The following is a 14,549-nucleotide window of genomic DNA, read 5'->3' as shown; positions in this document are numbered from 1 at the left end:
AACACACGGCATGCCATAGATTCTGTGGCATTAGAGAGATATCTCCAAGAAGGGCATATCGCAGACACAACAGAATCCAGGTGCGCATACTCTACTTTAGTCTCCAACAGACCAACCAAACCCAAGGAGGAATTAGTAATCCAACTCCTCACTGCTCTCTGCTTTGAGTGGCCATTAAGGCCTCTAATATTCCAGCTTCCTATCATGGGGAAGTGGAATAGGACAATCAAAGAATAAATTAGCTTCGGGCACGAGGCCCGGCTCCCCTCTTGCTCCTTGCCCTTGTACGAGGTGTAACAAGTGGTGGAACAACTGCCTTTGAACTGCTATCTACTGCTTTTGAAGTAATGGCCAAGCTCTTACTTCTATCCAATACGGCAAAACGGTTAGGTGACTCTGACAGGGATGCTGACCTGTTCAAAATGCACTCACCAATGCCTAGTAAACCATCCTGATCCTCTTCTATAGCTATTGGGCTGTCAGGATCAGTGTCTGAATCTGAAGAGGTGCCCTGAGTTTGGTCGGTCACCAAAACCATAGCTAATGGCCCCACATCAGCGTCTCTCCTCTCTACACCTCGATTTGAAGACTTATTCTTCCCAGTTGCCTTTATTTCTGGTGCCTGAACCTGTCTTGCAATGGCCTGAGAATCTGCTTTAGCCTTATCAATCACCCTAGTTTCAATTGCCACAGCTTTCCCTTTTTCACTTATTGTCGAGCCTAAGGGACCAAAGGAAGCTGCTTGTGCATCCTCCTTGGGCTTGGTCTCTTTCTCCTTTGGTTGACAATTATGGCCAAATAAACCACATTTAGCACATCTCTTCGGTTTCCACTCATACTCCACTTTAACTTCAATAGGGTCTGATGATAAACAACACTGTATCTCAAACTTCTGCAATGGTGCCCTCGTTGCATCCAGTTCTACACACACACGAGCATAAGAGAGACGTGTGCATTCATATGTTTGCTTGTCACATGAGAGTGGTCGGCCAACCACACTTGAGACTGTGCTCAATCCTCTTTGAGTCCAAAGAGGAAGGGGGACTCCATGCAACCGAACCCATACTGGAACCTTTGAGATTCTATTCATGTCAAAGGAGGTGTGGGCGTGCCATTGTTGCAGTACAATATGTTTTCCACCAAACATCCAAGGGCCTTCTTCCAACACTCGATGAACACCCTCTTCTTCGCTGAATCTGAAAATAGTAAACCCCTCAGAGGACATGACGTGCTCAAGGCCATAAGACTTCCATGCTCGCATGGCAATGGATTTGATGGCTTGGTATGGCATAACATAACCTGGGAAGAACCCAACAAGACACCGTGTCCATTGGGTAGCACTCTCATCAATTAGCGCATCATCAATAACAAGCTTGGGTACATCACCTTCGATAGTATAATCTACTTGTTCCAAATTAAATCGGGATTTCGAACCAGAAACCCGGATACGATCAGCCCAAGAAGTGCCTTGAAAATTTTGCTGTGATGATTGGGTGATGGGTGGGGTGGCAGGTTTGGTGTTGGGCTGAGAAGTGGCTGCAGCTGCTGCCTGAGTGGGTGGTGCATGGTTTGGTTTCGTGGGGGGTAGAGTGGCTGCAAAATTGGGTGGTGTATGGGCTAATTTGGTGATGGGTGCAGTGGTATGGTTAGTTAAATTGGAGGAGGACATTGTTGGGTTGAGGTGATTGTAAGTGGCATGGAAATTTGTGGAGTGGTGAATTTGGTGGAATTATGTGACTGCAGGTGGCGCAGATTGTGGAGCAGGCAGTCCCTAAACCCTAAACCCTAAACCCTAAACCCTAAACCCTAAACCCTAAACCCTAAACCCTAAACCCTAGAAACCCTAGAAACCCTAAACCCTAAACCCTAAACCCTAAACCCTAAACCCTAAACCCTAAACCCTGAAACCCTAAACCCGAAACCCTAAACCCTAAACCCTAAACCCTAAACCCGAAACCCTAAACCCCTAAACCCTAAACCCTAAACCCGAAACCCTAAACCCTAAACCCTAAACCCTAAACCCTAAACCCTAAACCCTAAACCCCAAACCCTAAACCCTAAACCCTAAACCCCAAACCCTAAACCCGAAACCCTAAACCCTAAACCCCTAACCCTAAAACCCTATACCCTATACCCTATACCCTAAACCCTATACCCTAAACCCTATACCCTATACCCTAAACCCTAAACCTAATATTATTTATGTCTAATATCTATATTTTATATCTAAATTGATTTACTTCTTAATTTTGTGACTAAATTTTTAGTTATTAATAATATTTCATCTGCAACTCTATCGTTTATTTACTAACTTTTGGTACACTTTAGAATACATTTTTTTTCATATGTATCATATCATTCAATGCAATTAGTGTATTGTATCTGGTGACACTTTAATGTACTTCTAAAAACAATAGAAAATGGGTCAATTTTGTCCACCATTGCAATCTTGTTCAAATACAAAACCACCACCCTTCATTATTATTACACACTACTAGGGCCCAACTCGAAAACAAATGGTTACTTGGAAAAATTATTCCCGTGTCAAACATCTCTTGTTCAATGCGCTTGAAAAATCATTTTGTGGTTGTAAATTAGGAGGTTACACCCCCTCCAATTTGATTGCACCGTTTTGATTCTTTATCAAGATAATTTGTTAGATGGTTTGTTAAACGCATTAAATAGTTCTTGGAATTCATCAATAATTTCTCTAATTCACTCTCATCATCCCTCCGTTCATTTTTCTCGAGTTCAATCAGAAAACTTAATTTTACCCAATATCATAAAATTATACATACATATAAGGAATATTGTTCAAATTCTTATTTTGAATTAAAATTATATTAAAATTAATATTTGAAACAGGGGATGGATTAACGGTAATTAAATAAAAACCAAAAATACAATTTTTTAAAAAAGGAAAAATTGCTTTCTTCAATTAACTATTGTACCGTTACATGAAGATTTTCATTTGCGCCCTCTTTTGGTTTCCTATTTAATCATTCCCTCTTACTTCCTAATCCAGACGTTCTTGAAATTTGTTGTCATTGGGAACGCTTTTTCTTCTGCTCTTTTCTTCTCTGTATCTTAGATTATATGATTTTGTCCTTCTGCTCTTTTCTCTTCGACTATATGATTTTAATTCTGTTTCTTTTTCTTATTTTCAGATCCAGCAAAATATAAACAGGAATTGAGGGAAGAATTAAACTCTACATTTTCAATAAGCTGCTTCTAATCGAACTTGAATTCCTATTTAATGTAATTTCCTCTCTCGTTTCTTCTATTTCTTCATTCTTAATTGTTGGCTTGAAAACCCTATTTCTTGCTGTTTCAGTTTTGTCTCTCATTCTGCGAGAGGTTGCTATTCGTAAATTCACCACTCCTGATCGATCTTGAAGACCTATATGATGTAATTTCGTCTCCCTTTACTCTTCATGTTTTTTTTTTTTTTAATTCTTAAATTGTTGCTGTTTCAAATGTGTCTCTCTTTTCTTTTCTTTCGTGCAAAATAGTTGACAAAATTGAAATAAGCAATAATTACGGTAGCAAATCCTAAAAGGCAATCAATTCTGATGGATCTTGAAGGCTTATTTATTGTAATTTCCTCTCTCTTTTCTTTTTCTTTCATTTTTTTGTTCTTAATTTGATTTTAAAATTATTTTCATTCAGTTTGCTTGAAAACTCTGATTCTTTTGTTTCATTTTGTCTGTTGTTTTGCAAAGGGGCAATGGGCTTCATCTAAATCCCCCTATTATTAGACTGTTTGATTTTAGATGAGGGAGGACTTATTCAGTTTCCGTATAAGACATCTTCCAGTTCGCTCACTGGTAATTTCTTTTTTAGTTCTAACTATTGATAAAGAATGTTTACCTTATGTTGTGTAACCGTTATTACATAATTTTTTGATATTTTCCCTTTGACTTTAAGTACGTTTTATCATACTTGTAAAAATTAGGATTGCTAATATTGGTTGTATAATCTTTTTCAGTCATGGCTAATGCTTCATGTATCTTAAGTTTAGTTTTTGTTATGTTATTTTTTGCCCTACTTATATGAATGACTACATAATAGTGTTGTGTTGTGCCTTGTCACAGAATTAGCTGGTTTTTCACTTCCTAATCACCCACCTATTGTAGGAGTTCTTCCCCAACCTTGTTCTTCTGGAAACAGGCAAGGTATACTTAAATTATCTTATTTATGGTTTTGACCGTAGATGTGAAATCAGAATTAAGGCTCAATTTTTATATTCCACAACTGTTACGTTGATTACATTTCTTGGAATGCTATGTTGTTAGTTTGTGTTTAGAATGTCAGGCATATCTTGGTAGCCATACTGCCGTATATATTTGTTCCTTTATACGTAAACCTTTCTTGGTACTTACTGTATAAATTTGTGTCTTTGCACTTATATCTTTAGTGGTACGTATTTTTGTTATGTTGGGATATAGAATTACTTTTTTGCTCATAATGTTGTTCTCATGTTTTAGATTGGCATCGATTTTGTATCTTATATAAAAAATTTGTTGGCTGTGTTCTCATATCCGAAGCTTCTGATGTGGAAGTTTATCATCCTGATCTCTTGAACCGTTTATCAAATAGATATGGATTCTGAATATTTAATTTCAGCATCCATATGATATCCCATTCATGTTTCTATTATAAGGGAGAGTCAGAAGCCTTTCTATGTCATGACTAGATTGAAACTATAAAAAGTAACATATTGGTGCAAAATCTAATATAAATAAATGAGTTTTGGATTGATTGTAGTAATGCTCTTGCAGTATAATAATTGAAAGCTTGTGAACAGTGATATGTGTGTCTGAATGTGTATATGAAAACCTGATTATGTTGTTATGCTCTGAATTGGATCTGGCTCTTTGTCTCTATCAATATGTGTATTATGGCTACACCCTTGCTAACGTGACACAGCAATGAGGTTATATGGTGTATCAAACAATACTATATTAGAAAAGCTATTAAAACAACAAAAAAAGGAAACTGCTTTTTTCTTTTCTTTTTATTCTGCCATAAAACTTTTGCAGGGTACTAATTGCATGTGAGAACGGATTGATGATGCTTTGGGATGTTTCTGAAGCTAAAATTCTTTCGTTGGAGGTGATAAGGTTCTGCAATTGAAGAATGGAGTTGTTGATTCTTCGAGTGAAGTGGATTCTAATCTTCTTGATGGTATACCTGAGCATCATCTACAAGAAAAAAAAATAAGTGCTCTTTGTTGGGCATCATCAAATGGGTCCATTCTACAGTTGGGTACATAGATGGAGATATCTTGTTTTGGAATACATCAAGTTTTGGCTTTGTTAAAGGTCAGTAAACAGGATCAAGCAACAATGTTGTTATGCTTGAATTAACATTTGCTGAAAGGAGATCCCCATTATTGTCTTACATTGGTCCATAGACAATGAATCTCGTAGTAATAGGAATAGGTGACTTTTTATCTATGGTGGTGATGAGATAGGATCTGAAGAAGTTCTTACAGTGCATACATTTTATGGTGTCTAGTGGATGAAGGTTATGCAAAATTTAAACAATTTTGAAGACATAATTATGTATTTTAAAGAGGTTTGATATCATGTAGATAGTTGCAAATTTATCATTCATTGATGTATTACTAGAAAAAATAAAAAACAATTCTTAGGAAGATGAATCACTTCTTAAAAGACTAATCCACTGTTACTCAAATACTAAGTATTTAGATTATTCATCCCTTTTACCCAAATACTGTTGCAGTGTATATTGTCTTCCTTGTTAATGGTTGAAAATATAAACTTGGTATATTTAATTTCTACAACTTTTAGTAATGATGTTGGTGTTATCTGTCTATCTATCTAGTATGGCAAAATGATGGAACTGTGTAATTATAAGTTTGAAAAAAAAAAAAATCCTCTGACATCCACCACGGAAGTTGCTCTTATTACTTGATCTGGCTGTTACAAGTTGTGAGTCTTGATTGGTCATATAGGATGGATGCTTTAAGATGTGTTGGCCACGTGGACCTTACACTTAGTGGCTCTTTTGCAGACATGATTTTGTTACCAAGTTTTGGGCAAAAGGGGGTAATCACAAAGCTGATCTTTTTGTATTAACAAGTCCTGGGCAACTGCATCTTTGTGATGATGTTGGCCTATTTGCCTCACTGTCTCAGCAAGAAAAGAAACCATCTGTCTTTTAGGTTGAATATCCTGGGGTGATACCTACAATTGATCCAATAATGACTACAACAAATTTTAGTGCATTAAGCATGGGTGGAAACTCATCAAAAGGTGGTATTGATTTCAGTCATTCATGATTAACTATTTTATCTGATTTAGTTGTCTGTTAATTTTGTTTACTGACTCCACATTTTTTTCGTATATGCTTCAGTAGCCTCTCTAATGAAACTTGGCTTCTCACCTATCCTGGCTGGTGAAATTAAGTGGCCTTTTTCTGGGGTTGTGCCCAGTCAGTTGTCTGTCACCAAAGATCACGATGTCAGTAAGGTATATGCGGCCGGTTATCAAGATGGAACCGTTGGGATATGGGATGCCACATACACTATCCTGTAACCTATATTTGTTCTAAAGGGAGAGGTTAGAGTTCCATCCATTAATTTGTTCATAGAGGTAAAAGGCATCCTTCATACCAACTTATTATCTTATTATTTGCAGGTGCAAGGTATAGAAGTGGCTTGCTCTAGTGCACCAGTATCAACTTTGAATTTCTCTTTCCTAAATTCGAGTTTGGCTGTTGGGAATGAATGCAGTCTGGTCAGAAATATTTTTGGTGGAATATTTTTTTTTAAACAGTATAATCCGGTGCTATATTTTCCTTTGTGTCATCTTCACTTTTGCAGGTTCGTATTTATAACCTCAATAGGCAGCACTGGTGACACGAACCTTCACTTTGTCTCAGAAACTAAATACGAAGGTAAGTTATAAATGTATCTAAGCAGGCACACTTGATTGGTTTAGTATGTTACTGGCTTTTCCACAATCATTTGAGAGTGAAATTTGAAATGTCAATCCGGCATGAGTTAATCATTGAATATATCATAGTAAGATGTATGATGTTTAGAACCGAATATGAAGTTTGAAGAGTTTTTCCATCAATATCATCACTTCGTTAGCATTTGAACACCATGTAGGATTACACATTACTTGAAATGAGAGTTTGGGATGTGCAGATTGTTGTTTTAATTAATACTAGCCTTGAAAGGCTTTCTCCTTGACAACTATTCTATCTGATTTTGTCAAACTCCATTAAACTGATTGTGAATGTATTCTACTTGTCCTTTTTGTCTGACAGCTGTTCTGTGTTCAATTTACTGAAGAAAAATATTATTCATCTTGTTGTCATTATTAAAGTTATTGAGACACTTTCAGAATGTCTTTTTCTCTTGGAGTAACATTGTCCAACTTCTCTCACAGTCCACATGTTGCCTGAAGGGAAAGGAACTCAATGTAAAGCTGTTTTTTTCTGTTGCCAATTCTCTTATTCGAGCCCTGCAGTTTGCAAGAAGCGAAAATAAACTTGCTGTGGGATTTGGATGTGGTTGTGCGAGAATTTTCTTCGTGCTTGCTAATTTTGCATTTTCTTGCTGTTCTAAGTAATTGAGTGGCCAGTATCTGTTTTTAGTTCAGGTAGATTTTTGAACTGTTGCTTGGATTTCAGGTTGCTGTGGTTGATATGAGTTTCTTATCTAGAATGCTCGACATTGATGGCACATAATAGGTATGTGCGATAAACACAGCTTTGTGAAAAGCCCAAATCATTCCTCTCCATTGAACTTGAAGAAAGAAGCAACTACAATTTCTACGTACATAATAGGATTTAGACACTTCTCTTCATTTCATAGGCTAGGTTTTTTTTATAAAATGGGTACTTAGGTTTCAAATAGAAAAGGAAAAATATTATTAGGGTAGGCCACATTTGGTGATTGTGAGAGGTCATCGGCGCCTCAAATGACCAAAAAATGTGAGGTTGCTGGACTCTCCAAACTGTCTGGATTTTATTTGTAGTGCTTCCTATTAATGAAATCTATGAAGTAGTTTACCTTTGGTTGATCGTGAGAGGTCTTCGACGCCTCGAACGGTTGAAAAAAGTGAGGTCTCATGCACCTCAAACTTTGTTGATTTTATCTGTGAAATAGTTTACATTTTAGTTTGTTTTTGGGTAGGCCACCTTTGGATGATTGTGAGAGGTCTTCGGTGCCTCGAACAGCCGAAAAGTGTGAGGTCCCGGACTCCTAAAACTGTACGGATTTTATTATGGCTTTTTCTGTTATGCAGTCTATGATCCTAAATGTAAAATTTGTCTTGATATAGCTATTTTTTACCAAAGATATTATTTGTTGAATGCATCATTCTCAATAGCTCAAAATTCTTGTTGACCAGTGTGCACTTATTTTGGTTTGTGTATGTTAGGATTTAGACACTTGTCTTCATTTCATAGGCTAGGTTTTTTTTATAAAATGGGTACTTAGGTTTCAAATGGAAAAGGAAAAATATTATCAGGGTAGGCCACCTTTAGTAATTGTGAGAGGTCATCGGCTCCTCAAATGACCGAAAAAATGTGAGGTTGTTGGACTCCTCAAACTGTCTGGATTTTATTTGTAGTGCTTCCTATTAATGATATCTATGTAGTAGTTTACATTTTAGTATATTCGTGGGTTGGCCACCTTTGCTTGATTGTTAAAGGTTTTCGGCACCTCAAACGGCCGAAAAATGTAAAGTCCCAGACTCCTTAAACTGTCCAGATTTTATTTGTGGCATTTTCTGTTGTACAGCCTATGATCATAAATGTAAAGTTTGTTTTAGTGATATATCTATTTCTGAAGAAGAGTATTATTTGTTGAATGCATCATTCTTAGTGGCTCAAAACTCTTGTTTGCCGGTGTACACTTATTTTGGCTTGACTATATTAGGATTAGGACGCTTGTTCTCATTCCATCGGTTAGGTTTTATTATTAGGGTTTTGTTGTTGCAACCACCTTTGGTTGACTATGAGAGGTCTTCGGCGCCTCGAACGGCCGAAAAATGTGAGGTCTCGAACTCCTTAAACTGTCCGGATTTTATTTGTTGTTCTTCTTATTAGATAAACCTATGAAATAGTTTACATTTTAGTTTGTTTGTGGGTGGGCCACCTTTGGCTGATTGTGATAAGCCTTTGGCACCTCGAACGGCTGAAAAATGCGAGGTCCCAGGCTTCTCAAACTGTCTGGATTTGTGATAAATTATGGCATGTGCAGATTGTTGTTTTAATTAATACTAGCCTTGAAAGGCTTTCTCCTTTGCAAATATTCTATCTGATTTTGTCAAATTCTGTTCAACTGATTGTGAATAAATTGTACTTCACCCTTTTGTTTAATACGGTTTGAAAGCTTTTGTGTGTTCAATTTACTGCAGAAAAATATTATTTCATCTCGTCGTCATTATTAAAGTTTTAATGATATACTTCTTTTCGGGATGTCGTTTTCTCTTGGGGTAACATCGTTTAGCTTCTGTCACAGTCCACATATTGCCAGAAGGGAAAGGAACTCACTGTAAAGCTGTTTTTTCTATTATCAATTCTCTTGTTCGAGCCTTGCAGCTTGCAAAAAGCGGAGCTAAACCTGCTGTGGGATTTGAGTGTGATCATGTGTGCATTTTCTTAGCACTTGTTAATTTTACAAGTTCTTGCTGTTATAAGTAATTGAGTTGCCAGTTTCTGTTTTTTTGTTCAGGTAGATTTTTGAACTGTTACTTTGATTTCAGGTTGCTGTGGTTGATATGAGTTTCTTATCTGGAATGTTCAACATTTATGGCACGTCTGGCTATAAGCTCAGGTACCGTTGTAATGATTTGGTCAGAACAGGGCAATAAACACAGTTTTGTGAAAAGCCCAAATCATTCCTGTCTATTGAACTTGGAGAAAGAAGCAGTTACAATTTCTATGTACATAATTGGTATGTGCAATTTTCATCTGGGGAATTTTTAAAAAGTTATTTATTTCATCGTATCTCTGAATTATAAAATTTTAAAATTTTTGTTGAATGTGACCATGGAAAGGCGACCAATGCAATCTATCAAGAATAACAGCCCAAAACCCGATCCAGTGCCTAACGCTACTTCAGTTGAAACTAATTCTCCTGAGGCTCAACATCTCTCCTCTCTAGAAATTGAATGTTCTAGAGAAGTACCATCAGAGGCCCTACTGTTGGTTTGTTCTGAAGATTCGCTGCCCTTGTACTCCAAATAATGCACAATTCAGGTGCTTCTATTACCTTTTTTATTTTAATTTCAAATAAATATTAGACTTATGTTTGCATTCTGGCGTGTTATGCTTCTATAGGTAAACAAAAAAAAAATGCATTCATAAAGTGAAGCACGCAAAATCATGTCGTTGCACCACAACCTTTAGCAATGATGGAAAATTGTGTGGACTGGTGTCACTGTTTCAGGATGGAGTAGTTGAAACAGGTAAATGTTATAGCTCATCCTATTGTGATTGCTTTGCACAAAAATATTTTCAAAAGTTTTGATTGTAAGCTTCCAGTTCTCTTTTTCAATAGTGTAGTTGTAATCAGTTAGATGGAAATTTCTAATTTTGAATTCCAAAATTAGCAATAGAAATTTTGTTTCCTCCCCTAATGAACATGATATCACATTCAGTTGGCTGTATTTTCCATCAAATGATTCATATCATTATTTTCTGTTTTTGTTCAGATCTTCGTTTGATTTAAAATTGGTGAAAGAGAGTTCCTTAATGTAAATTCTGGCGTGGAGTTTCAAGGCAAACATGGATAAGACAATTAGTGCAAATAATGGGCAGATAACTTTGGTATTGTTCTCTTGGAATTTTTTAAAAATTGTGAAAGCCTAGTTTTTAAACACTATGGATTGATGTTCTAACTTAGCAAGATTTGTTCGACAATGCTTTGATCACCTTACATCTCTGAAATTAAATATTGAGTCTAGAACCCTTTTCAACAATACTTTGATCACCTTACATCTCTAAAATTAAATTTTGAGTCTAGAACCCTTTTGAATCTGCATGTTTTCTATTAGTTATGGCTCACTTTGTGATATGTTTGTTATTGAGGTTAAATAGGCAAATGAATATGAAGTGGCTTTCGTCCATCTGTTACGTGCTGAAAATGATGTCAGGTACGCTCGCTGTCTGTTTTGCATGCTGTGAAGTGTGATAGGAGTATAAAATTTAGCGCAAAAGTTTATCTGGTTTAGGAACAAATTTGTAACGACTATAATTGTTGTAGGATTCTGGAGTCTTTGCCTTGTCTTCATGATAAAGTTCTTGATGCTGCTGCAGATGCTGGGTTTGTCGTCTCTTCAAATCAGAAGAAAAAACAGGTTCAAGGATTCATATCCATTTTATTTAATTATTATTTTGTTGGAAGTTATGACTACATATCTTATCTTTGTCACTGCAGGGCAATGCACCAGGGATTCTTGGTGGTATTGTCACAGGCTTTAAGGCAGGGAAAGGTAGCCATACTGTGGATATTACTGTGGCTCCTAAGTCCAGTTTTACTCATTTAGAGGGAATATCTTCGAAGCCCCCATTCCTAGATTCATCTCCTACTGCAACAGATGATGAGAAAGTAATATAGGTTCTGTCCAACCTCTCACCAAAGTATTGCTTTTTTTTTTTGGTTCATTGCTCACTGTGTGGTTTTATTTTGGTACAGGTCACATTGTAATGGATGAAACAGGATCTGTGGCAGCCACTTCATGTCATAAAGTAGCTTATATGAAGAAAGGTAAATTTGACATTCTTTTTCTCTGTCTCCATGCATATTTGGACTTCAAAGATCAAAAAAGTTCTGGTGGTATTGCAGATAAAGGAATCAATGGGGAAAGATTGTTAGGTGAACCTGATGATACAAAGGCCAGGGCGAGGACATAGGAAGGAAAGTAAATTTGACTTTCTTTTGTCTTTGTCTCCATGCATACTTGGACTTCACGGATCAAAAAATTTTTTGTAGTACTGCAGTTAAGGGGACCAATGGGGAAAGATTGTTAGGTGAATTTATTGTTATTTAGATTTTATTCGTGGTTTTTTTGTTGTATAGTTTATGATCCTAAATGTAAAGTCTGTCTTAGTGAAATTTCTATTTTTGTACAAGAGTATTATTTGTTGAATGTATCATTCTCAGTAGCTCAAAACTCTTGTTAGCTGGTGTGCACATATTTTGGTTTGGCTATATTGGTATTAGGATGCTCGTCCTCATTCCATAAGTTAGGTTTTATCGTGAAAAGGGTACTTAGGTTCCAAATAGAAAATGAAAAAGATTATTGGGGTTTTGCTATTGTGCGTAGGCCACCTTTGGTTGATCGTGAGAGGTCTTCGACGCCTCGAATGGTTGAAAAAAGTGGGGTCTCATGTGCCACAAACTTTGCTAATTTTATCTGTGAAATAGTTTATATTTTAGTTTGTTTTTGGGTATGCCACCTTTGGATGATTGTGAGAGGTCTTCAACGCCTCGAACGGCCGAAAAGTGTGAGGTCCCGGACTCCTAAAACTGTTCAGATTTTATTTGCGGTTTTTTTCTGTTGTACAATCTATGTTCCTGAATGTAAAGTTTGTCTTGATATATCTATTTTTGACCAAAAATATTATTTGTTGAATGCATCATTCTCAATAGCTCAAAATTCTTGTCAGCCAGTGTGCACTTATTTTGGTTTGTGTATGTTAGGATTTAGACACTTGTCTTCATTTCATGGGCTAGGTTTTTTTTATAAAATGGGTACTTAGGTTTCAAATGGAAAAGGAAAAATATTATTAGGGTAGGCCACCTTTGGTGATTGTGAGAGGTCATCGGCGCCTCAAATGACCGAAAAATGTGAGGTTGCTAGACTCCTCAAACTGTCTGGATTTTTATTTGTAGCGCTTCCTATTAATGAAATCTATGAAATAGTTTACATTTTAATTTGTTCGTGGGTTGGCCACCTTTGCCTGATTGTTAGAGGTCTTCGGCACCTCAAACGGCCGAAAATTATAAGGTCCCAGACTCCTTAAACTGTCTGGATTTTATTTGTGGCATTTTCTGTTGTACAGCTTATGATCCTAAATGTAAAGTCTATTTTAGTGATATATCTATTTCTGAAGAAGAGTATTATTTGTTGAATGCATCATTCTCAGTGGCTCAAAACTATTGTTGGCCGATGTGCACTTATTTTGGCTTGACTATATTAGGATTAGGACGTTTGTTCTCATTCCATCGGTTAGGTTTTATTATTAGGGTTTTGCTGTTGCAACCACCTTTGGTTGATTGTGAGAGGTCTTCAGCACCTTGAACGGCCGAAAAATGTGAGGTCTTAGACTACTTAAACTGTCTGGATTTTATTTTTAGTTCTTCCTATTAGCTAAACCTATGAAATAGTTTACATTTTAGTTTGTTTGTGAGCGGGCCACCTTTGGCTGATTGTGATAAGCCTTCGGCGCCTCGAACGGCTAAAAAATGCGAGGTCCCAAGATCCTCAAACTGTCTGGATTTGTGATAAATTATGGCATGTGCAGATTGTTGTTTTAATTAACACTAGCCTTGAAAGGCTTTCTCCTTTGCAAATATTCTATCTGATTTTGTCAAATTCTGTTCAACTGATTGTGAATAAATTGTACTTCACCCTTTTGTTTAATACGGTTTGAAAGCTTTTGTGTGTTCAATTTACTGCAGAAAAATATTATTTCATCTCGTCGTCATTATTAAAGTTTTAATGATATACTTCTTTTCGGGATGTCGTTTTCTCTTGGGGTAACATCGTTTAGCTTCTGTCACAGTCCACATATTGCCAGAAGGGAAAGGAACTCACTGTAAAGCTGTTTTTTCTATTATCAATTCTCTTGTTCGAGCCTTGCAGCTTGCAAAAAGCGGAGCTAAACCTGCTATGGGATTTGAGTGTGATCATGTGTGCATTTTCTTAGCACTTGTTAATTTTACAAGTTCTTGCTGTTATAAGTAATTGAGTTGCCAGTTTCTGTTTTTTGTTCAGGTAGATTTTTGAACTGTTACTTTGATTTCAGGTTGCTGTGGTTGATATGAGTTTCTTATCTGGAATGTTCGACATTTATGGCACGTCTGGCTATAAGCTCAGGTACCGTTGTAATGATTTGGTCAGAACATGGCAATAAACAAGAATTATAGCAGCAAATCCTAAATACAATCTTTCTTGATGGATCTTGAAGACTTATTTATTGTAATTTCCTCTTTCTCTTTTTTTTGTTCTTAATTTGATTTTAAATCATTTTCTTTCAGTTCAGTTGAAAACTCTGATTCTTTTGTTTCAACTTGTTTGTTGTTTTGCAAAGGAGCAGCAGGCTTCATCTAAAACTGCCCTCTGTAAAAGAAAAAAAAATCCCCTAATTATTAGATTGCTTGATTTACATTTCAGGCCCTTTAATACATGTATGTTTGGAGGAGTTGGAGTTCAAAATTAGTTATAGAAATAGTTATTTCTTACTCTGCCAAACTTTTATTACAAAATATCTACTATTTTGTTGTTATGCATAGAAGATTTTGAATTAGGTAGTACATATATTACTCTTGGTGGGTG

At 36.3% G+C, this 14,549-nt stretch overlaps 1 protein-coding gene and 1 pseudogene across 2 annotated transcripts; both read left to right on the top strand.

Moving 5' to 3' along the window:
• Positions 1–2,420: 2,420 nt before the first annotated feature.
• On the top strand, positions 2,421–6,563 carry LOC123201781 (annotated as a pseudogene).
• Positions 6,564–9,505: 2,942 nt separating this feature from the next.
• Positions 9,506–11,755, top strand: LOC123201967. Of its 2 annotated transcripts, none has more exons than XM_044617651.1 (9): positions 9,506–9,633; positions 9,750–9,940; positions 10,044–10,245; positions 10,327–10,454; positions 10,701–10,815; positions 11,086–11,141; positions 11,252–11,345; positions 11,426–11,596; positions 11,684–11,755. In XM_044617651.1, the coding sequence occupies exons 5-9, from the start codon at positions 10,774–10,776 to the stop codon at positions 11,693–11,695; spliced, it is 375 nt and encodes a 124-aa protein (XP_044473586.1). In that variant the 5' UTR covers positions 9,506–9,633; positions 9,750–9,940; positions 10,044–10,245; positions 10,327–10,454; positions 10,701–10,773; the 3' UTR covers positions 11,696–11,755. The 2 variants fall into 2 exon arrangements, with proteins under 2 accessions (XP_044473586.1, XP_044473587.1); XM_044617652.1 differs by having other exon boundaries at positions 11,426–11,605.
• The last annotated feature ends 2,794 nt before the right edge of the window (positions 11,756–14,549 follow it).

Source organism: Mangifera indica, chromosome 18 (assembly GCF_011075055.1).
Source record: "Mangifera indica cultivar Alphonso chromosome 18, CATAS_Mindica_2.1, whole genome shotgun sequence".
In the NCBI taxonomy this organism is placed as follows: domain Eukaryota; kingdom Viridiplantae; phylum Streptophyta; class Magnoliopsida; order Sapindales; family Anacardiaceae; genus Mangifera; species Mangifera indica.
Note: the sequence above shows the minus strand (reverse complement) of the source record. Positions and strands in the feature narration are given on the sequence as shown.

Coding starts and splice junctions, on each gene's coding strand:
- LOC123201967 (XM_044617651.1), top strand. CDS start 10,774: ATGGATAAGACAATTAGTGCAAATAATGGGCAGATAACTTTG. Junction 10,816..11,085: donor ATAATGGGCAGATAACTTTG/GTATTGTTCTCT, acceptor GAGGTTAAATAG/GCAAATGAATATGAAGTGGC. Junction 11,142..11,251: donor CGTGCTGAAAATGATGTCAG/GTACGCTCGCTG, acceptor TAATTGTTGTAG/GATTCTGGAGTCTTTGCCTT.